At 42.9% G+C, this 24,369-nt stretch overlaps 1 protein-coding gene across 2 annotated transcripts; it reads left to right on the plus strand.

The window, feature by feature from the left end:
* Nucleotides 1-24,164, plus strand: CASP10 (caspase 10). Of its 2 annotated transcripts, XM_033430164.2 has the most exons (9): nucleotides 1-347; nucleotides 1,698-1,791; nucleotides 7,246-7,381; nucleotides 11,151-11,260; nucleotides 17,180-17,216; nucleotides 19,000-19,076; nucleotides 19,909-20,017; nucleotides 21,115-21,607; nucleotides 23,843-24,164. In XM_033430164.2, the coding sequence occupies exons 1-9, from the start codon at nucleotides 1-3 to the stop codon at nucleotides 23,994-23,996; spliced, it is 1,557 nt and encodes a 518-aa protein (XP_033286055.1). In that variant the 3' UTR covers nucleotides 23,997-24,164. The 2 variants fall into 2 exon arrangements, with proteins under 2 accessions (XP_033286055.1, XP_049568274.1); XM_049712317.1 differs by lacking the exons at nucleotides 7,246-7,381; nucleotides 11,151-11,260.
* The last annotated feature ends 205 nt before the right edge of the window (nucleotides 24,165-24,369 follow it).

Consider the following 24,369-nt stretch of genomic DNA (forward strand, 5'->3'; position numbering starts at 1 on the left):
ATGACATCGCAAGGCCAAAGTCTGAATTCCACTTTAGATGATAACTGTCAAGGGAACTTTCGAGGGACACTTCTGACTATTGATTCGTACCTGGGGGATCAAGACGTGGAGCGCCTGAAGTTCCTCTGCCGAGACTCCATCACCCCCAAGAACCTGGAGAAGTGCGGCTCAGCCTTGGATATCTTTGAGTACCTGTTGGCAGAGGAATGGCTGAGTGAGGAAGACCCCTTCTTCCTAGCGGAGCTCCTCTACACCATCAAGCAGAAGGTCCTCCTTCGGCACCTCCGCTACACCAAGGAGCAGGTGGAGAACTGGCTGCCTTTCCGCCGGAAGGTCTCTCCGTTCAGGTGATCGACACGGCAGGGCCATTGGGCTTTGAAAAGAGGCTGCGATTCATGATGAATTAATTTTTAAGGTTGTTTTTCTTTACCCCCCCCCCCCTTATCTACCTCCTTGGCTGGTATGGTGATTCTAAAGCAGGAGATTTCTTAACTTCAGGTGCTAATGAGAATGGAGGCTGGGAGGTCAGCAAAGTTTCAAAACCCAGTCCTGTGCCTGGGGGTGGCTTCTCACTGAGGAAGGAGGCCCAGCTCCGTGTGCAGCAGGCCAGCGCCTTCCTCATTGCCAGCCTCCACGCTCTCAGCCTCCTGCCTCCAGTGAGTCACTGGTGTGTCAGCCTATACCTAGCCATTTGAGAAGAGAGAAATGAATACTTGGACCCAAGTGAGCAAAATAAAAAAGGAGATGTGCCTTTGGGGTAGGGAGGGACATCATTTATGCCATGTCCAGTTTGTCCAGTTTTGGGGTGAAACCCAGACAGGTAAAATATAGGTATTTTGCCCAAAGAGGTAGCATAAAGGCATCAGACCTTAAGCAACGCTGTTTTAAACGGTCCAGTAACATAGTATCTACATCAAACAGCCTCACGAAGTGGAGCCTTCGTAATACTATTTTACAGCCTGGACGGTTAGAATCCTTCAGGCCTTAACACTTGAACTGGTTCCTACAACCTGAGCTGCCCTTGGGTCAGTGAGGGAATTCTGGAGATCATTATTTCCACTCTGCTGGTTAGACAGCTGAGGAATGGTCTCAGGCGTGCAGAGCTATTAACCTGTGAATGAAGTATTCAGTTTTTCTTTTCTGTTTTTATTTTTGCTTGTGCCGCATGGCATGTGGGATCTTAGTTCCCCAACCAGGGATCGAACCCGCGCCCAACCACTGGACCGCCAGGGAAGTCCCCATATTCAGTTATTCTAATTGTCGACTGTATGGCTCTCCAGAATTTGGGATAGTTTCCTTTCTTTTTCAACAGGGAACTCCTTTTCAACAGTGAACTTTATACTCACTGGCATTGAGTCCTCCCTGATGAGGGCCCATACAGTAAGCCTGATTTCTAGAATGGAGTCTGGAGGAGGGCAGGCATGCCGACATTTTGTTTCCTGCCTTCTTAGTGGAATTTGAAACAGCACTGGACTTGGAATCAGAAGGCCTGCTCCTACTGCTTACTGTGTTGCTGTCGTTTAATAGGTCACTTTGAAGCTCAAAGTTTTTGTTTTTAAATCTATGGGATTAATAGTTGTCTACTCACAGGGTTGTGGTCATTCAAACGAGAGATAACGTACGATAAAAGCACTCAATTTCCTGCCCATCCTCTGCAAGTGCGAAACTTTAATTTGTCTCTTGGGTGTATGTCTTAGAAACCTGCTCTATGAACTGTCAGAAGACATCAGCTCAGAGAACTTAAAGAGCATGATCTTCCTTCTGAGGGAGTCGATTCCGAAAGTCCAGATGGTGAGTGGGCCCTATAGGATGGGGTCTTTGTGAACATTGCCTTAATCAGTGTTTGGGAAGATGCTAGAAAGGGATTTCAGGAGGGCTCATTTTTTTTTGCAGGAGACAATATCAGACAAGGGTTAGCAACATTGACTTTTAATGGGCCTGGAGTCTAGTCCTAGACTAACTCCTGGATGTGGGGCAAGTGATTGAATGTTTCTGAGCCTCCATTTTCTAATGTGTCATATTATAGACAATTATACTACTTCCTTCCAGGACTGTTAAGAGGATTAGATGAAATAATATACATCAACTATTAGCTGGGGCCTGTATTTTGCACATAGTAACCATGCAGTAAACGAGTGCTATTGACATCCACTGTGTTTTATGATACAGAATGTGTGCAGGGCACCACAAAGAAAGGAGGAGGTGGTAGCTAATGGCAGAATGGGAATTAGTTGTTCCTCACATCCATTCGTTGAGGTTTCTGAGGGAGCCGTGTCCTTTTCAGTGGACGTTGCAGTGCCTCCCATGTAGAGGTTTGTGAAAATCAAATGAGACAAATGTTTGAGGATGTGCTTTCTAAAGGGCTATACAAGTGCTTGGAACTAATAGTAATGTTTTTAATATTAACATAATGCTGTCGGCTGATATTCTTGCTAGATTGGTCACAATTAAGGGCAGGAAAGTAGCTGCACATCTCTCTTCCAGGCCTCAAAACTTTATATTTTTTCTTTTGATTCTCATAACAGCTTGTGACAAGCAAGTTAGTTAATTTGGGAAGGGGCCAATTTTCAAATTTTACCCTACAACATTAATTTTGTTATTCGACAGCTATCTTTATTAAGTTATATAATGTTTGATAACACCAAAAAAGACATGTAACATGTATGGAAGTTATAAATGTAGAACTAAGTGAACAGCCATGGATGCCCCGTCCAACTTACAGATGAGCACATCACCAGTGCAAAGAGCTTACATGTGTAGCCCTCCCATATCACATTCTCCCCAGACTAACTGATTTTATTGACAAATAAATTCTTTTTTTTTGTTGGGATACGCGGGCCTCTCACCGCTGTGGCCCCTCCCGTTGCGGAGCACAGGCTCCGGACGCGCAGGCCCAGCGGCCATGGCTCACGGGCCCAGCCGCTCCGCGGCATGTGGGATCCTCCCGGATCCGGGGCACGACCCCGTGCCCCCCGCATCGGCAGGCGGACTCCCAACCACTGCGCCTCCAGGGAAGCCCCAAATAAATTCTTTTTGAAAGAAAAATCACTGAGGAGTAGGAAGCTGTTTTACATGTGGTAGGTCTTATGAGGACCATGTTTAACAATTCATTAAACGTATTTCCTGGTGTCAGACCTGTAGATTAATTAACCTACAGGTTAACTCTCTGTTTTGGTTACAATCTTTGAGTCCTTTTTTTCTCCTTTTCAGAGCCCCCAGGGATTTTAGCCTCTTGCGTCTTTCCACTGGTTCTCTCTCCAGGCTCCTTTATCCTAAGGATTGGTTGTGGGATCCTTGGGAATGGGGTCTGAGTCTTACTTATCATTATAGCCCCAAAACATTGCAGAATTACATAATGGTGCTCCGAATGAAAGCATGAATGAGTGGGATGATGCAATCTCGAGTTTATGTTGGTGCAAAGTGGTTATATACTCAAATGACAGCATTTTGCTTTACATGTAGAATTTCTCAACATCAGAAGAGATTCTTGTAGTTTGAAAAACCCTCCAGCATATTCGGATAAAATTATCTCCCAGCTTTGGGCATCTTCTCATAATTTTTCCAGTCTCTGGGTTTATAAATAAAGAGACCCCTTTCTATTGTTACACCTATTGTCATGCACAGAAGTCCTTACTCCCCACAGTGTGGTGGAGGATGAGAGGGGCATTTGATATGCTCAACACCGAGCCATGATTTCCCACTAAGAAAAGCTGGGGAATGTATTTCTTCCTCTGGGCCTTTCCACAGGTCCTAGACCTCTGCTTAAAGGCATCTGTGGCTTCAGAAACATTTTCATTGTTCAGGATCATTCCAAACATTTCTCCCTCCTGCTAAATTAGCTTTTAAATCATCAAAGGCCCGTGCCCAAGTAGCCAAATGATTTTATGCTTTTCTCACTCCGTACAACAGTAAATAAGAAGTTACTGTGTTTAGCTGTGGCATAAAACTGTGGAATGTCCTGGACAAATTCATGAAAACTGCACTTCCTTCTTGGATTCCAAATGATCTCACTGTATTCTGAAGGAGATCTAACTATTTACGCCAGAATTGTGGCTGAGTTACACACCTGATAATCCAGGTTGATCTCTATTGGGCTTTGTGATCAGGCCAGCCTTCTCGAGTGCGTAAAGGACAAACTCTAAGCAACCCAGATGTGTTTCCATACCAGGGCTTAATGGGACTGCATTACCTGCAATTGCAATTGCAAAAGACTTTATCCCGGAAATAAATTCTTTACCAGCCAGTGGAGGAGGGCCTGAATTCCTCTCAGCCAAAAAGGAAGAATTGTGAATTCACGTGGTCTCTCTGGATGAACAGAAAGGACCTTTGCAGGGTGTTCTAGGTTTCCTCTTTGATAGCTTTCACAAACTTAGAGCAAACATAGCTGCCTTCACACATCCTGAGTGACCCAAACAACTGTCAGGATATCCGTTCTCAATGTAGCAATCAACATAGAACGTTAGTTGTAAAGGAAACCACACCCAAACTTATCTTTTTAACAAAGATGCAGAGCAAGAGAGTTTCAGAATTTCTGCTAATATTTGCCAGGGTGGTGTTCTTAAACTAATGTGCAGACTCCATTTATATTGTGGGTGTTCGTGTGTGTGTGTGTGTGTGTGTGTGTGTGTGTATGGAGGGTGTCATTTACTCAACATCTAATACACTTTGTACAAAGTATAATGGGTTTCCAAAATTGCTTCTGGAAACATGCTTTAGCCCTTTTTCTTCCTCCTGGTAGGATGCAGTCAAGATAGGAGTTTCTGTTTTGAGCTTCAGCGGGAGCTCATTTGCACATAAACCGACTGTAGAACCTTGTTCGGGGATTCCCTCTGACCCCTTTGCCCAGCTGATCAGCTCTGGTTGAATCTTCCTTTACCCCCTCCTCCCTCCTGCTTTATTTCCTGGGCAGATTGTTGGTGTGCTGGCGCTGCAGGTGAGGACACACACATTTCTTTGCCTTTTTGGTTCTCTTATGTGTCTCTGGAATGTCTTGAAAATTTATAATCTCTTTTTTGATCAGATTAGTACAGAACTCAGTTAAGACTTTGTAACTCTGGCCTTTCCCTTGGTTATTGGCATTTTGAGTACCTTGTTTGAAAACACATTTCGCGCGCGTGCGCGTGCACGCACACACACACACACACACACACACACACACTCTTCCATTAACCCTTTTTCATCCTTCTGTTACTGCTCTATCTTCTTTCTCTTTACTGCCAGACTTCTTTTTTTTTAAAATTTTATTTATTTGTCTTTATTTTATTTATTTATTTATGGCTGACTTGGGTCCTCGTTGCTGTGTGGGCTTTCTCTGGTTGTGGTGAGCAGGGGCTACTCTTCATTGCAGTGCGTGGGCTTCTCATTGCAGTGGCTTCTCTTGTTGCAGAGCACGGGCTCTAGGCGTGTGGGCTCAGTAGTTGTGGCTCGCAGGCTCTAGAGTGCAGGTTCAGTAGTTGTGGCACACAGGCTCAGTAATTGTGGCGTGCAGGCTCAGTAGTTGTGATGCACGGGCTTAGCTGCTCCACGGCATGTGGGATCTTCCTGGACCAGGGCTCGAACCCGTGTCCCCTGCGTTGGCAGGCAGATTCTTAACCACTGCGCCACCAGGGAAGTCCTACTGCCAGACTTCTCGAAAGAATTGTCCACACACGCTCTCTCTCCACTGACGCGACTCTCAGTCACACTCCAACGCATTCCAAGATGGCTTCAGCCTCCTTCATTCCCACGAAACTGTTCTTGCCGAAACTACCACGAGCCTGCTCACAGCCAGATTTTTAGTTTCTCATTTTCCCTATCTGATTTTCTTTGCTTGGAAGGCCCTTCTGCATGTCGGAAGTGAAGGCGTGGTGATCTTTCGAGACGCGATTCACGTTATCACCTCCCATGTGCAGCTCGTGTGACACCTGCTCTGTGGAGCCCGTGAGTCATGCAGAAACGAGGGGCATCACCATTTGAAGTCATCTTCGACTTGTCCTTCCTTTCTTCACCCACTCCAGCTGACCTCCCAACTCACCAAATTATACCGCAGAAAAATCGCCCAAATCCAGTGCCTCCTCTGCGTTTCCACCACTAGCTTTAGACCAGGCCGTGCTGATCTCTTCACTGGAGCATTTAATCTTCCTGCTGATATTTTCTCTCTAGCCCACTTCCTCCTCCAACCTATCCCCAAGACTTCTATTTAAAAACAAACCTGTTCATGTCACTGTTCTCCTTAAAAATTCCTGCTGGAACCCCTTCATCCATGGGATACTTGCCCAAACCCCTCGGTGTTCGTTCATGGCCTGATACCAGCCTGCTGTTCCAGCTGTGGCCTAGCTTTCACTCGGAGTTTGTACTCAGGTCTCCTCCTCAATATTCCTGACCATACAGTCCCTTTTCAACTGGCCAGCATGTCTGGAGACTCCCCGGCCCCCTTTTTCCATCCTGCTGATGCTTATGTATGCAGTTAGCAAGTGTTTAGCTGTTCACTTTCTGATTAGTTATTTTATTTATTTATTTTTTGGCTGCTCTGTGCAGCATGTGGGATCTTACTTAGGTCCTCGACCAGGGATCGAACCCGTGTCCCCTGCAGTGGAAGCATGAGGGTCTTAACCACTGGACCTCCAGGGAAGTCCCTCTGATTAGTTATTCTTTTCTGTGGGCTCTAACACAATTTTGTTCATATACATATTTTTCATAACCAGGTTAATACATTGGTTGAGAAGTCCTTATCACTGAAAAGATTATGGTGACTTCCACCTCATACGTAATTCAATATTAAAATAATACTAGCCAATTTGCAGTTTTTCCCAGGAGTGTTTAAGATATGTTTTTCTTTTAAAATACCAAATATAAAATTCTTTCAAAGCATTTTCTTCTCTTTTCTTTGGTACTCCTGTTTTGCTGCTGCCCTAATCTGTTAATGAGACAGACTTTGGCATCAGGCTGCCAGGACTCAAATACCAGCTCTGCCACTTATTGGCTCTGTGACCTTGGACGACTTTACTGAACCTCCCTGTGCCTCAGTTATTTCATCTTTAAAATGGGGGTATAATAGCATCTGCTCATCGGATTGTTTCTGAGTAGTTAGTGAGTGATGTGTGTTTGGTATCTGGTATTAATATAGATTGTATAGAGATTTACAATCTCTATAATGCCTCTTCCCCCCTACTATCGAAGTCTTCCTGCATGGACTCTCCACCTAATTTATTACTGCAGCGGGTAATCAGTAGGCAAGTAAATGTGACTCCATTGATTCTCTTGCAGACCTCTCTAAGTTTCCTGGCATATCTGGAGAAACAAGAGAAAATAGATGAAGATAATCTGACATTACTGGAGGATCTCTGCAAAAAAATTGTACCTAATCTCGTGAGAAAGATAGACAAATATAAAAGAGAGAAAGGTAACTAGCTTATGCTTGCTTGCTCGAATCAGACCATGGGAATTCTTAAACCAATTGGCCATGTATGATGTTTACTTATCACTCTGATAATATTCTTTTGAAATCTCCCCATTTGTTCATTCAACACATGTTTATTGAATGCATACTTTGTACTAGGCACAGTTTTAGAAGTTGGAGCTACAGCAAGGTATAGGGCAAATCTTCTACCTTCTTGGAGCTTATATTCTAATGAGGGAAAGTGGTTTTAGACAAACGTCTTCTTCTGATTCTTACATGGAAGTGATTGTAAAAGAAATTGTTTTGAATGAAATAACATCAAAAAGAAGGAGGCAGGATGGCACAGGAATTAAGAGTGGGATCCATGGAGTCAGATTGCCAGCACTCCACTTATTAATGGTGCAGTGGCCCTTTCCTCAGCTGTTCTGTGTCTCACTTTTCCCATCTTTAAAGTGGGGCTAATCATAGTACCTACTTCATAATTTTTTTGAGGATTGAATGAGGTAATTCCTATAAAATGCATGTCTGGTACAGAGTAAGCATTCAATACACATTGCTATGAATATGTCTGTTGGAGAGGAAAGTCATGAAAACTTTCATATTCTCGTAAAGTACTATCAGAGAAGAATTTTCTTTTTCTTTCTCCTTTGTTTTTAATCAGGCTTGTAAAGGTAGTATTGCTGTGGTACTATGTAGAAGTAGCTGTATAGGGCAGAAATCAAACTTGGCTGCCTTACCATGTGTCAATATGCTGAATATTTGTGGTTTATTGAGTCCATTTCTCCACTATTAAACAAAAGCTAAAAGTAAACACTCAGGATTGTATTCATGAAGCTTGTATGCCGCACCCATATTTTAGTTCAGAGACTCAACATAGTGTGCAAATTTATCTGGTTGAAAACAAAACTAGGCAACAGGAGACTTTCTCTAAGAATTCTATTAACACAAAATGAGTCGAGGAACAAAATGTACTGTTGTTAATTTGATAAAATCTCAAACAATAACCAAATCAATGGATAATTTAATGTATACTTTAAGTAAAAATTATGAAGACTAAAAACAGCTCTTCTAACCATCAAGTCATCAAGTGAGAAATAAAAACAGGGAGTTGATATTGAAAGTATATTTGAAATCCTCACTTGAACTTTGAATGCGGAGATTTTGTTTTTTCTGATCACATCATCGTTTTTCTGTAATGCAGTACTCCGCACAGAATAAACAGAGGGCAGGTGGCCAGATTATTTTGGCTGTTTGGACTCTGGGGAAGGCTCTCTAGTTTCTATGCAGTAAATGTTTACATTTGCCTCAGTGAGTCTTGAAGACGGAGCTTTATCATCAGAAGAATTCTTTTTTTTTTTGATTTACAATCTTGTATTAGTTTCAGGTGTACAACAAAGTGATTCAGTTACACACACACGCACATTCTTTTCAGATTCTTTTCAATTATAGGTTATTGCAAGATATTGAATATAGTTCCCTGTCAGAAGAATTCTAATTTTGATTTTTCTTTTCTATAATCTACATGCTGTATGATCATTTTTTGGATGTTGAAAGAAAAAACTTGTTTTCCTTTACTAATACTCACAACAACATCTGGAACACTTCTGAACCCAGGGGTGTGGGTTTTTCCACACCAAGCAATTCTCCAACTCTGCAGACACCAACTGGGTGTCCTGTGTTTTAATTCAGTTCTGACACTCATCGGTTATCGCAGATCCCACAGGTTAAGGGTTCAGTCCGCCAAGACTCCCCCCACCACTTCAGCCACCAATCTCAGGTAGTGGGTCCCCAGATTACCCACAGCTTCTGTTCAACTTGGTTACAAACCAGGGGTTCCCATGACCCCTTCCTCAGGTTTGATAATTTGCTAGAACTGTTCAAAGAACTTAGGAAAATAGTTTACTTACTAGGTTACTGATTTATTACAAAGTATGCAACTCAGAGCTGCAAAGGGCAAGGCGTGGGGGAAGGAGCACGGAAGTTCCATGCCCCCTCCAGGTGGATCACCCTCCCAACACCTCCACTTGTTCACCAACCCAGAAGCTCTCTGAACCCCCTCAGGTGGGGTTTTTTCTTTTTCTTTTTTGGCCACACTGCCTGGCAGCGGGATCCCAATTCCCTGACCAGGCACGGAACCCGTGCCCCCACTGCAGTGGAAGCGCAGAATTTTAACCCCTGGACCGCCAGAGAAGTCCCTCAGTGAGGGTTTTTTTTTTTTTTTTTTTTTTTTTTCCGGTACGCGGGCCTCTCACCGCTGCGGAGCACAGGCTCCGGACACACAGACTCAGCGGCCGTGGCTCACGGGCCCAGCCGCTCAGCGGCACGTGGGGTCCTTCCGGACCGGGGCACGAACCCGCGTCCCCTGCCTCGGCAGGCGGACTCCCAACCACTGCGCCACCAGGGAACCCCTAAGTTAGGGTTTTTAATGGAAGCTTTGTTACGTAGGCATGATTGATTAAATCATTGGCCACTGTAATTAATTCAGCCTTAGCCCCTGTCCCCTTTCCAGAGTTCTGGGAGTAAAGCTGAAAGTTCCAACCCTCTGATCATTCGATTGGGTCCCCTGGCAACCAGCCCCCAGTCATGTCATTAGCATACAAAAAGACACTTAATCACTTAAGAGAGTGTAGGGTTTTAGGAACTGTGTGCCAGGAAAAGGGGCAGAGACCACATGGATATTTATTATTATATCATAGGTCTCGGTATTTTAATATTGACTTTCTACAGTCCTCTGAGAGTTTGGGCATAATTCTGCCATTTAGGATGAAGGACTAAAGGACTGAAAAGATAGTAGGTATGCAGATTTTAGGCTTCTGTAAGTGAGGTGAGTGGAAAGACTAAGCCCACTGTATCTGATTAGGACACAAGCTCTGTTTAAGGACCACCTGGATATCTTTCTGAGTTTTCCTGAGCCTTGGTGTTTGTTTTAATATTTTAAATTCATTATTAAAAATAATGTATAATAAAATTAAATAGAAATTCAAATAATGACAACAATACAGAGTGTAGGAGGTAAAGTCTTTCTCTTCTTTTTCTTCCACTGCTGGTCCATTCCCCAGAGAGAACCCCTGTTTGGAGTATATTTTTGTAGCTTTCTTCTATATAGAGATAAGTGCATGTGTGTATGCATGTATGGAGAGATAGATACCTATAATATATATTTAACTAAGATCATGCTAATCATATTCCATAACTTGCTTTTTTCCCACCTAATATATCTGGCATTTTCCCATGTATATAACACAGATACAGCTTATTTTTATTAATGGTTCCATAGAGACATATTTTATGTATATAACATATGTATTTAATCAACACTTTTAAATGGCTTTTCTTTTCCTTTCCTTCTCTTCCTACCTTCTTTTGCTTCTTTCTTTCATTTTCTTTTTGCTATTACAGTCTGAGTTCTGGTTTTATTTCTTGAGGTAACGTTTTTGTAATCTTTATTTGGTAGTTACCTGACACACTGAGCACCGTAAGCTCTGAAATGGTATTTAGTAAAGTATACAGTAATTTTAAGGAACTAATTAACTTACAAAAATAATAGAAATAGTAAGGAACAAAATACCATAATATAAGGAATGAAAATATAATGATAAAAATAATTTATAAATTCACATTTTTCTCGGTATCTACATGTAGGCCTCTTTAAGCAAATGCCACTACAAATCTACAGGTCCCTGTAACATAATTTCTTATGATGATGGGTTATTTCGGATTGCCACTAATCAGAAGGTGATTGTTTTGTTTTTCTATCTGATTCTATTCCCAGGCTCCCAGGTAGGGGCACCTCCTGTAGCCAAGGAAACTGAGTCATTGCATCAAGGAGAGAAAGAACTATTTTGCCGCTCGGACATTAACCAATTGCTTGGAGCCTTGCCGGTAGGTTCATTGGTGTGTTGGTAAATGTGTAACCACCAGCTTCACTGCAAATGAGAGAGAGAGAGAGAGAGAGAGAATGATTTGTAGCATTTGTTGTAAATACTCCTACCATGGCTGATTTCAAGTTATCAACTTGATATTAACTGTATTGCAGAATTTCTGAAAATCTAATGATTGGCTCTCACTAGCTGTTTAGAGCTGACTCCAGTACACCACTGGGTTGCTTTGAAATGGTTCTGTTCTTATCTGTGGGATTCGATCACGGACGGCTTCATGGGCGTACAGCCTGTTCAATCGCACAGGGCCCATACTTTTTGAATGCTCAGCTGTCATTGTTTTGAAATTCTTGATAATGTGTGAACAAGGGGCCTCACAGTTTTACTTTGCACTGGGTCCCAGAGGACAAGAACTGGATTCCTGTAGTACCCAGCAAAGGTAGGGTAGGTAGAGGGGGAAACACTGGGAGAATTTGCAATCCATTCTTCACAACATGATCATGGTTCTTGGAAGACACATGACATTCTTCCCTGGGATTTATGTTTATTCCCATCTTGCTTGGCAGTTCTATTTTGCTGACGTCTGTCAGCATCAATGAAGTTAGGTTGTCCCTGGAATTTTTTGTTTTTGGTTTTGTTTTCTAATTGTGGTAAAATACACATAACATAAAATTGACCATCTTAACCATACAAAAAATATTTTTTTAAGTTGTTGTAAAATACAAATAACATAAAATGTACCATGTTAGCCATTTTTAAGTGTACAGTTTAGTATTGTTAAGTACAGTCACATTGTTGTGTAAACAATTTCCAGAACTCATTTCATCTTGAAAACTGAAACTATATTCGTTAAACACTAACTCCCCATTCCCCCTCCCACCAGCCCCTGGCACACACCATTCTAGTTCCTGTCTATGAATTTGACCATTCTGGGTACCTCATATAAGTGGAAGCATACAGTATTTGTCTTTTTGTGACTGGCTTATTTCACTTAGCATAATGTCCTCAAGGTTCATCCATGTCAGACTTTTCTTCATTTTTAAGGCTCAGTAATATTCCAGTGTGTGTATATACCATGCCTTGTTTATCCATTCATCCATGGATGGACACTTGAATAACTTCTACCTTTTCCCTATTGTGAATAATACTGCTTATGAACATGGGTGTACAAATATCTCTTTGAGACTCTGCTTTCAATTCTTTTGGGGTACCCAGAAGTGGAATTGCTGGATCATATATCATTCTATATTTCTTTTCTTTTTTCTTTTCTTTTTTCTTTTTTGGCAGTGCCTCGGAGCTTGAGGGATCTTAGTTCCCCGACCAGGGTTTCAACCTGGGCCTGGGCAGTGAAAGTGCTGAGTCCTAACCACTGGACTGCCAGGGAATTCCCTATATTTCATTTTTTGAGAAACCACCATACTGTTTTCCTGCATCATTTTGCATTTTCACAAACAAGGCACAAGGGTTCTCTACACCCTTGCTAACATTTGTTATTTTCTTGGTTTTTGATAGTAGCCAACCTAATGGCTGTGAGGTGGTATTTCATTGTAGTTTTGACTTGCATTTCCCTAATGATTAGTGATGTTGATCTTTTCATGTGCTTGTTGGCTATTTGTATATCTTCTTTGGAGAAATGTTTATTCAAGTCCTTCGCCCATTTTTTAATTGGGCTGTTTTGGAAGTTTTTTATTTTTATTTATTTTTTAAACATCTTTATTGGAGTATAATTGCTTTACAATGTTGTGCTAGTTTCTGCTATACAACAGAGTGAATCAACTATATGTATATATATATCTCCATATACCCTCCCTCTTGCATCTCCCTCCCACCCTGGAAGTTTTATTTTTTAATTCTTAAAAAATTCTTTCATAGCTTCTTTACTATTTTCATGGTGTCATATATTTACAGTAATAATTATTATTTTAAAATTTGGAAGTATGTTTAATCTTATAGAAAAGTTGAAAAAAATGTGAATAATACAAAATTTGTTTGCCCAGATTCACCTACCTGTTGTCTCTTTTGTCCCATTTGCTTTATCATTTGTGTGCTCTCTCTTTATTTGTATACGCACACACATAATTTTTTCTGAACTTTTTAAGAGTAAGTTGCATACATTATGGCTCTTTACCCCTAAATACTTCAGTGTATATTTCATAATAATAAGGATATTGTTTTACAGATTATAGTACAGTTGAATTAAATTATATAAAAGTTTCACCAAGTCAGTGGTCCATATTTCAATTTTATCTATTAACCCAATAATAACTTTTACAGGTTTTATAGCTTTTTTCCCTCCAGTACATAATTCAGTCTAGGATCATATATTGCATTTAGTTGTCATGTCTCTTTAGTCTCCTTAAATCTTTTCATCTCCACAACTTTCTTCCTCTTTTATGACATGGACACTTTTGAAGACTATAGTCACCACCACCACCACCTTTTATTAAAAAAATAGAATTTTCCTCTTTGTGTGTGCGTGTGTGTGTGTGTGTGTGTTTGTGTGTGTGTGTGTGTGTGAGTGGTGTTACCTCATGATTAGATTCAAGCTGTATATATTCTGGCCAGAATATTACATCAATGATAACATATCTTTCTCAGGGCATCCCATCTGCAGGCATGTGGTGTTCATTGGCTCCCTATTCATGATTTACATTTTGATTATTTGGTCCAGATGTTGTCTGATTTCTTCACTATATAGTTAATTTTATGAAGTTACTATTTTTTCCCTTGAAATGAATTAAAACGTCACCTTAGATTGAGCATCCATTGATGATTCTTGCATGATTGAAAAGCAATGATTTTCAAACTCCAGTATTCTCTCCACATTTATGTTACCACTCAGCATTTTACTGTAAGCAGGAGTTCTTTTTTCTCCCTCAAAAGTTGTTTTGCCTACTCAGCTTAATTCCGTCCCTTGCCCACATTTTTACCTGGTTTTGTGCTCAGAGACTGATTTGCAAGTGGAAAACACACATACGCGCGCGCACACACACACACACGCACGCGCACGCACACACGCACACGTGCGCGCACACACACACACAGGGGTTTCCCCTTTGCCTCCTAGAACCTGAGTAGTTTCTAAGGCGTGTGGCTCAGCCTTAACCTCTGAAGTGCTGCTGTTTTGTTGCTGTTGGGTGATTCTGGTCAAGGCCAGATGAAGACGGAGAATAGCCGTGGTGGTGCTGGGAGTGCAGGAGGCTTTGGAGGGCAGAACCTCACGTTACACACATGCTTGTAGGTTCTCAGCGTTGAAAGGTGTCTTAAAAGTTATCTAGGCCACGAGTCTCTCCATGAAGTGACAGCTAAACTAAAACTTGGTAAATTATCTCATGTTTCATATGTACCTGAAAGGTTTTCTTATATAAAAGAGTACTGCCAACAATTGCATCTAATGAGAAGAAACTATTGACAACAACAACAACAAATCAATAAACAGTCTACAACAGGAATAGAAAAGGGTTTTATTTGATCCAAACTGAGGACTATAGCCTGGAAGACAGTTTCTCAGATAACTCTGAGGAACTGTTCCAGAGAAACATGGTTTTCAGCAGTTTTATGTCTTGTCAGAGCAAAGAACATCAAAAAAGTCGGAGAAACTTTCCTTCAAGTTTCAAAAACAAAAGCAAAAAGAGATCAGCACGTACACAGCAAGTCGGTATGGCCTTGGCACCTAAGTCGGTATGGTCTTATCATCAAAGGAGGACCAGCATTGGTGTCCCAGGAAGGGAGGCATTTAATCTTTATAACTATGGGCATTTTTGACTTCTGGCCAGTGCACCCTTTTCTTTAATAATTAAAGCAGATGTACAGTGTATGCTTGATGGGCCACAAACGGGCTGTTGTAGTTAGCATAAAATTCAGGTTAACTCATGGCTAAGCCAGGATGACTTCCCTGTTCCTCAATATGTGAAAATTTCTTTTATCAAAACTGTATTTCACTCCAATAAAGAAGTTAAAAAACAAAAAAAGATCCACCCTCTTAGCAAGTGTCAAGTATACAATACACTATGTTAACTACAGTCACCATGTTGTACATTAGATCCCCAGAACTTATTCATCCTGTATACCTAAGCTTTGTGCGCTTTGACCAATATCTCCCCACTTTTTCACCTGCACCCCTCCACCCCACCAAACCTCTGACAGCCCCATTCTACCCTGTGAGTTCAACTAGTTTAGATTCCACATGTGAGTGAGAGCATACATGTTTTTCTTTCTGTGTCTGGATTATTTCACTAGGCCTAACATCTGCCAGGTTCATCCACGTTTTTGCAAATGGCAAAGGATTTCCTTCTTTCTTGGGGCTGAATGATATTCCTTTGTACAAATATATACTCCATTGTTTTGTCCATTCATCTGTCGATGGACAGTTAGGTTGTAAAACAAAACGAAACAAAAAGAAACTGCATTCCAAGCAGCATCCTCTAATTTGTTTAAAAACCAAATCAATATTTCTTAGTGTGTCCTAGCCTTTTCTTAAAGGCATGCATGCCCTCTAACGAGGAGACATAACAACAGCTGTTCTTTAAGGCCTTACTGGACCCCTCTGGAAAACACTGGAAAGAAGACCAAGTGTGGCCAGGCAATGGGTCATTCATTCATCCCTCTCTGACACAGCTACTTGGGAGGTATCAACAGGGGATGCAACATTCTCAGACAAAGAGAGCCAGACAGACCCTAAAGCTTATTCCCAGTCCTTTTTCTGGCTGATTTTATCAGCACAAGGGAAGAGACAAACCAAAGAAACCTGGGGCCTGGAGATGCCTGGGCTGAGCCCACTGCTGTATCTGTGATGCCCTTAATCCCAGAAAATTCACTCAGCTGCTTTCAAAACCAGCTGTGCAAACCCAGAAAACAGCCTGCCTGGCCCTTGGATGCTCTTGAGGAGGACTCTAGGGTGCAGAAGAAAGGGAAATGTGTCTTGCAAAAAGAAAGGCAGGAAGTCTTCTGGAAAGTGAAACTAAACTTCTTTGCCTTTGTTCCCTCAGAGAACGGCAGCACTTCAGAGATTAAGGCTGAGCCACACCCCTTAGAAACGACTTCTGTTTCTCACAGGCAGCCTGGGAGTCAGGCAGTGCAGTTCCGGTCTGGCTCGCCCTCCTGCAGCCAGAAGCCTGGTGGGCTCCACCAGGGAGGCGCCCCCAGTGACTTGGGGTGACTTGCCTGTCACGTCAAACAGATGTCCTGGTACTTCCCACCACACAGCCAGTGGCAGAGTCAGTCCTTCCCCAAAACATCGTGGTCATGTTCCCTTTGGGGCTTTCAGCTGCAGGCTAAGGGCTGGGGGTGGTGGGAGTGGAGTGGATGGGGAGTGGCTGCAGAAAACACAAAGGCCCTAAACTGTGCTTCAATTTTGTATTTAATTTTATAAAACTAAAAGGAAATACTATTGAGTACACTCAGAGAAGTCTGCATTGCATCCCTGCCTTGCTTCTCCTCCCCCCATAGATGACCATTTTTATTAGTTTTTTGATTTATCCTATTGAAAAAACCCACTCGTATCTCTCCTTTTTTATGAAAGAGGGAGCACACTAAATACCAATCTTCACATTACTTCTTTCATGTCACAGTATCTCCTGGGGAGATGGTCTTCCGCCTTCTACCACACTGTGTGATGAACCGTTGTTCTTTCGACCACTCCCTGTTGGTCAACATTAGGGTTATTTCCAGTCTTCAGTTATTCCAAATAATGTTGCAGTGAATAAATATCTTTGTGTATGTGTCATATGCTTTTGCCGCTGTGTCTCTGTGAACCTTCCCGTTTGGAAGGACGAAGTTGATTCTTTTCTTGTTACCTGCTAGTGACTTTTTCTATGGCTGGGGATCAGGTATTTTTTCTTCTCTGAATCAAGCCTAGATTTTCAGCCCTTACCCTAACTGTGTGAATTTCCTGCAATTCATGAATTTCCTCTTGCCTCAACAGGAGGTGTCCTGGCGAGATGAGCATGCACAGAGTAATGGTAGGTGTTTCTAATACACTTTTTTTTTTTTTTTTTGCCACGCTGCGTGGCTTGCAGGATCTTAGTTCCCTGACCAGGGATTGAATCTGGGTTCCCCCGCAGTGAAAGTGCTGAGTCCTAACCACTGGACAGGCAGGGAATTCCCTCTAATAGACTTTTTATAACTTGGATCAGTATGCCAGTAATAGATATATTTGATACATACCAAGCAATTTGGGGTGACTTGGGAGAAGGCTTACACATTAGTGGAGAATTCAGTTCTTGTTTTAATTCAGGGCAAGCCACTGAATGCGTGGATTATACCAGGCTTTTCCATGGGGGCGGATGTCGAGGGCTGGGTGGTCTCTACTTGGAAAGCCTAGCCTACCAGCATCTGGGGAATGCAGAGCTGGTCTCCCTCCACCCTTCAGAATGAGGTCACTCTCTGTGGGGAGGGACGGAGCCCTTGGCGGGCAGAAACCCTCAGGCCAGCAGCTGCAGCGGCAGGAGCAGAATGTAGACTCTGTAGAATAGTATGGCTCCAGATGCTGCTTGTATTTTTCAGAGGGAAAGAGGCGGTCAGAGGGAGGGACTTGGCAACAGTGTGTTTAATGCTCTGAATCCTTGCCCAGAAACCATGACCTTGAAAAACCACTGGGCTAAACTGCTTACCAACAATCAGGGTTCTGGTGTTCTCTCTGTAATGTGTCCATTCCTCATTTCTTTTTTTCCTGGAAATTTAAACTTCAGAGTCCAATACACCCCACTTTCCTAGGGACTTTTGTCTCTCTGCCTATCTGGGAGGCTGCATGATACGATGTGGATGCGAATTATTGTTACTGAGCTCTCGTCATGTGCCAGCCACTGTCCTAAGACCTTCCTAGGCCTTATCTCCTTTAATAATCCAGTCACCTGGAGATAGGTACCACTGTTATTCCCATTCAATGATGAGGAAACTGAGACCCAAGAGGTCTGGTGCTTTGCTGAAGCAGCTAGAATGGAGTGCAGCTGGGATTTGAAACTGGCGGTCTGACTCCAGAGCACACCCTCTGAGGACCTGGGCTCTAACCCCTTGCAGCTACAAGAGCTCAGGCAGTGGTTTCACTTCTGAAAAACAAGCAGGTTTCCTTCAGTGCTGCAGTTCTGCCGTTTCAAAGTTGAGACCTGTCTTTGCTGGAGAGTTACCTTCTCCCGCGTGGAGGGAGAATTTACAGGTGCGCGGGAGGACTGCAGCGGGGGTCCCATTTGGTAGGTTCTCTGGTCTGGAGGATCCTGGACTTACTCAGCCTGAGCTGAGTGCCCAGGACTGACCCTTAACCATGTTAATAGCTAACTCAGGCCTCACAGACAAGGGCAGAGCTTCCAGATTCTACTGAAAACTTGCCAGGCGTGTGTGGGAGAAGAAAAGCTTCAAGTCACATTTTCCCTTTACTGTCATCTGACAACTCATCTTTGGCTTCCTCTCTCTACGAAGGATTCTTATCCGGAGGAACCAGAGAGTTTGCAGGTGCACTTCAAAGCAGTGCACTCCGCAGCCAGTGCCAAAGCCGTGACTAAATTGATCCCAGGGCTGTGGTGATTTTTGCTCTGCCCAAATTGGGTCACTGGGCCTTCCCCCCCCCCACCCCACTCTTTCTTTTTGGTGTCTGCCCAGCCTCTCCCTACCCAGTGATAGATAAATGTTGACTCAACCCAACCAAACTTTTAACCAGAAACACTTGAGCTGATTCCAACCCATCCTCTGTAAGGAAATCTAAGTGTTTGGGGAAAGATATGTAAAGAGTCTGAGTACTTGTCTTTCTAGGTGACAGAGCAACCCCGGTCTCCGTGGAGATGTTGGGAGCATCTGTTGACACTCTAACTTCTGAGACCAGCACAAAGGTTTGCGCTGTTTCCTCAGGTCTTCTCCAACTAGGGTCCAGCCCTTAAGGACTCTGTGGGCTCAGATTTTGGTTTCTACCTTGGTTCTTCTTCCTGTCTCTGTGTGATTGTCTCTGTTCTTTTCGCCTTCTTCTGTAATAATCAGCAGTGTGTTGACCTTTGCCTATGGAGGTGATGTTATCGCCCTTTCAGTCATGCATATCCTTTGAAATATGCAGAGAGGGGAATTTCTTTTTCATCGACTGAAGCCACTTCTTTTCTGCTTGGATCAAAGCTGTACCATGTTTTCAGGAGATCATTGTAGCCACAGAGAAGCCCTGCTGAAGCCAACTCAGCTAATTTGTAATCAAATGCTATTTACAGTAATCTTCAAAAACAATTGCACATATTTTAAAATTCACACTGTGATCTCTACAAAAGAGATTTCTCAGTTTTTGGAGGAATCAGATCACTCCAGAATCCTACCATTTTAATAAACAAATTACCATTTGATATTTTTGTTGTCTTGTTAGATCCTTACCTATACTTTCTTCACTTTGCTAATCCAACAAGAAAGATGCTTTTGCATAAACCCTGGGTTTGCCAAAGTTAAAAATACATATTTTATTATTTAACACTGTGAATTCACATTCTGAAGGCAAGACAGGTGAAGTTTGAATTTTAATGAGGACCTGGCATTCTACCTTGGAATTAATCGTTAATTCCAGATCAGGACCAGGGTCTTGAGAACTCTCTGCCTCTGGTACTGATAAATGGAGTGGTTGGTTAGAAACATTAAACCCTTAAAATGAGCGTTCCCTAATAAGTGGTTCCTATCTCTTCTTCTTTCAAGGAGACAGCTGTGTACAGGATGGATCGGAAACACAGAGGGTATTGTGTTGTTGTCAATAATCACAGTTTTACCTCACTGTCAAAAAGACCAGGGACCAATAAAGATGCTGGTAAGAAAGTCTGGAAGTGCATGAAATGCAAGTTAGAAATCTTAAAATCACTTTTTATTTTCACATTTTCTTTCTGTAGTTTTTTTTCGTTTGGGTTTTTTTTTTTTTTTTTGCGGTACGCGGGCCTCTCACTGCTGTGGCCTGTCCCGCTGCGGAGCACAGGCTCCGGATGCGCAGGCTCAGTGGCCATGGCTCACGGGCCCAGCCGCTCCGCGGCATGTGGGATCTTCCCAGACCGGGGCACGAACCCGTGTCCCCTGCATCGGCAGGCGGACTCTTAACCACTGCGCCACCAGAGAAGCCCTCTTTCTGTAGTTTTTATCTTCCATGTAAATATAAGGATGATATCAGAAATGTTTCTAAGCTTCCTGTATATTCCTGGTGTCTTAGTCCATCCGATGGCATCTAATACCATTAGATGCCTTTTAAACAGCAAACATTTATTTCTCACAGTTCTGGAGACTGGGAAGTCCAAGATCAAGGCTCTGGCATTTCGGTATCCGGTGAGAGCCCACTTCCCAGATGGCCGTCTTCTCTCTGTAACCTTATTCAGCGGCCAGGGCAAGATTGCTCTTTGGGGTCTTCTTAATGGGTTCCACCCTGATGACCTAAGCACCTCCCAAAGGCTCCACTTCCTAATACCCTCACCTTGGGGGTTGAGGGGGAACACAGACTTTCAGACCATAGCTCCTGGGGTCACTGACCTGCTTAAAGAGTGACCAGAGTCCCTGACCATTCACGACTCTGGTTGGGAGAGAGCACCTGGGTCAGATGAGACAACCTGGGTTAGAGTTGTGCCTCCACCACTAACCAGGTTTGTGATCATGTGGGAGATTCTTGGGGCCTCAGCTTCCTCATCTGTGAAATAGGATAAAATTCTGACCTCTGCTGACTCACAGGATCATTGTGATAGCACTGTGGCTACTATAAAAAGTCAGGTGAATTGTAAAATTTTATTGTTATGAAAGCAGAAAAAACATCCAAAGCTTCAGCCTGTTTGCTATGCAGATTTTTATAACTACTAGCATTGTCTCACCCCTTCGTTCTGTTTTATTTCCCTCCATTTCACTATTTCCCCTTTCTCTCCTTTTTCACAGAGTGCCTGAGGCGCGTGTTTCAGTGGCTTGGGTTCAGCGTGCATATTTATGTCAATGTGACTAAAGGCGACCTAGAGGAGGTTCTGCAGTATTTTCAGACTCATCCAGGCCATGCTGATGGAGACTGCTTTGTGTTCTGTGTTCTGACCCATGGGAAATTTGGAGCCGTCTACTCTTCTGATGGGAACCTCATTCCCATCCGGCAGATCATGTCTCACTTCACGGCTCAGCAGTGTCCTGCTCTGGCTCACAAACCCAAACTCTTTTTCATCCAGGCCTGTCAAGGTGAAGAAATACAACCTTCCGTATCCATTGAAGCAGATGCAGTAAATCCTGAGCACGTGCCCCCTTCCCTTCAAGACAGTGTTCCCGTTGAGGCGGATTTCCTTCTTGGCCTGGCCACTGTCCCCGGCTACGTGTCCTTTCGGCACGTGGAGGAAGGTAGCTGGTATATCCAGTCTCTGTATAATCATCTGAAGGACTTGGTCCCAAGGTGAGAGTTTTGAGTTGTTCCATTCACCTACCTGTTCATTCATTCATCTATCCACCTACCTGTTCATCCATCTACCCACCCACCCATGCCTCCATCCATGCGTCCATTCATCCATCCATCCATCCATCCAGCACACCTGTATTGAGCACTGGCACGTAACTGGAAAGGAAGATACAGAATTTAAAAAAAGACACAGTCCCTGTCCTCAAGTTGCTCACAATCTGGAAAGACAGACAAGTATATGGGGAAGATCATTCCCTATGGTAAATATACATTGTAAAGCATACGTGTTATGGGAACATATAGAACTAGCACCTCACCCAGATTTGGAGGATCAGGGGAAGCTTCTAGGATGCCAAATAGATGTTAGGTGAATAATCAGGGTGAAAGACATTCTGGGGAGAGGGAACAGCATCAGTATAGGCAGGGAGGCCTTTTATTCGTTCCGTCATTTATTTAGTATCAATCACTTACATTTACTGAATGCCCGTGTGCTGCCTTTGGCATTATAATACCCGCGGTTTCCTGCCACTGCTCTGACAACTTTCCTTCTGTCTCTGTCACATGCTCTTTACCTGGCACAATGGAAATGGGCATTCACCAAGGTTCTGCCCCAGCCCCTCTCCTTTGCTGTCTCTCTATAGCCCCTTTTGGCAGCTTTAGCTATACCTGGCGGCCACTGGCAACTCCATGAAAACATCTCCCAAATTGCCATCTCTGAGTTTCTGAAAGGCAGAGATTTTTCACTTAACCTTATATCCTCGGCACCCGACACAGTACCTGATACATTGTTGAGGTTGATAAGCATTTGCTGGACCAGTGAGTGCCGGGTTGAGTCAACCTCATTCTTCGGGTCAGTCCCATGCATTTCTCACAGCCTGCCAGACATCCCACGCCTCTGTTGCCTTTGGGGCTCACATTCAGTATGCACAGTCCTGAATTCATCTTCTTAGCCCTCTCCAGGGGTTCCTACTCCTGAATCCCCATTGCTAGGAACGGTGCCAATTCTGGGAATTCAGGATTGGGAACCAGGATGGGAGCCTTGAGTCACCTTGGCTTTTCCTTCTTCTTTACCAACCTCTCCATCAAAGACCAATTCCTATGGCATCAGGGAAAATGCACTATTTATCCAGGGCCTGCTACTGTACTGGGTACTGAGCTGGGGGTTCGGGGCATCGTTGTGAACAAGAGAGACAAAATTTCTTCTCCATGGGACTTACCGCTCAGTGACAGGAAGACAGATAATAAAAATGTGAGTAAATGAACATATGAATTAGTGAGATAATTTGGGGAAGTAATACCTGCTATGAAAAGCAAAACAGGATAACGATATAGAGTGTGGAGCAGGGAGCTACCTGAGAAGGCTTCCTGGTAGAGGCGATATTTCAAGTAAGACTGAATGAAGAGTCAGCCACAGGGAGATCTGGGGACAGAGAGAACAGCTAGTGTGATGCAGGATGCAGGTGCTGAGAACCAGTCATGAAGGCATGATTCAAACTTGAGTTCTGTCTCCAGAGCCTATGCTTTGCTTCCAGTGATATGTATGGCCCACCCCCAGAACATTCTGGTAAATGCCCACAAGCCCTGGATCAAATGCTGCCTCCTCTATGGAGTCTTCTCTTCTTCTCCCAGCCAGACGCACTGTCTTCTCCTCAGAATTTGCAGGGGAACTTTGACCTACTTTTCATGCGGTGTTGATCACATTCTGCCTTGTACTATGGAGTTTGTCTCTATGCTATCCTTGGTACATGTTTCATGTCTGTATTCTAAGTGTTTAAGTTCAGGAATTGTGTCATGTTTGCCCTTTATCCCTCCCAAAACCTAGAATAGAGAGGGTATTATTAATAGTAGGCTCTCTCTATGTGTATTTCTATCACCTCCTATTCTATCTATCTCTCTATCTATCTACCTACCTACCTACCTACCAGCTTGAAGGAAGAACACAGAAAAATAATTATATGCAAAATGTCTTTGTGGACTAAGTGCATTAAAATTCAAGGTGTGATTATTATTATGTTGTTCTTAAATACTGACTGTAGAATTGAAAAATTTTATATAATTTAGCATTTCTTTTTTAATTTCAGAAAAAATGTTTCTTTATATTTGGCAAAATTCCAGTTAGAATCTTGGCATGCTAGACTGGGATGAAGCCACGTATTTTAAAATCTGTTTTCTAAGACCTGGTATGTGATTTCTATCTCCTGGTTGAAAATATATTTTCTTTTCTGCCTGCAGACGGGAAGATATCTTATCCATTCTTACTGCTGTCAACGATGATGTGAGTCGACAAGCGGACAGACACGGAACAAAAAAACAGATGCCTCAGCCTGCTTTCACACTACGTAAAAAAGTAGTATTCCCTGTGCCACAGGAAGAACTTTTACTATAGTAGAAAATTTTGATCGACGCTTAAACTTGAAAGGACCCTTTGGGCATCGCTTCTAACCTCCCACCCATCATAGAAATCAGTGACAGGTAGTGAGCTGGCCTCCGCCTGTCTTTCTAGTAGAAGAACATGCCCTATTTTCTGACACAACAAAATCTGTTTGTTTTTTTTTTTTTTTTTTGGATAAGTCTAAATGGTAGAAAACTTTCTTTGTTGAAGCCTTGGACTGTAGTCTTGAATTTAGTTGTGTACCCCGAGATAAAGGTGATTAGCTTCGGTTTGTGCATCTGTGAAGTAAAAGGTGGGACCTGGTGTATTTTAAGGTTCCTTTTAGCTCAGAACCACTGTTCGTGGCCCTGACTGCACTTAGATTTCC

This window comes from Orcinus orca, chromosome 7 (assembly GCF_937001465.1).
Source record: "Orcinus orca chromosome 7, mOrcOrc1.1, whole genome shotgun sequence".
Classification (NCBI taxonomy): Eukaryota; Metazoa; Chordata; class Mammalia; order Artiodactyla; family Delphinidae; genus Orcinus; species Orcinus orca.

Coding starts and splice junctions, on each gene's coding strand:
- CASP10 (XM_033430164.2), top strand. CDS start 1: ATGACATCGCAAGGCCAAAGTCTGAATTCCACTTTAGATGATAACTGT. Junction 1,792..7,245: donor CGATTCCGAAAGTCCAGATG/GTGAGTGGGCCC, acceptor ATTCTCTTGCAG/ACCTCTCTAAGTTTCCTGGC. Junction 11,261..17,179: donor AATTGCTTGGAGCCTTGCCG/GTAGGTTCATTG, acceptor TTGCCTCAACAG/GAGGTGTCCTGGCGAGATGA.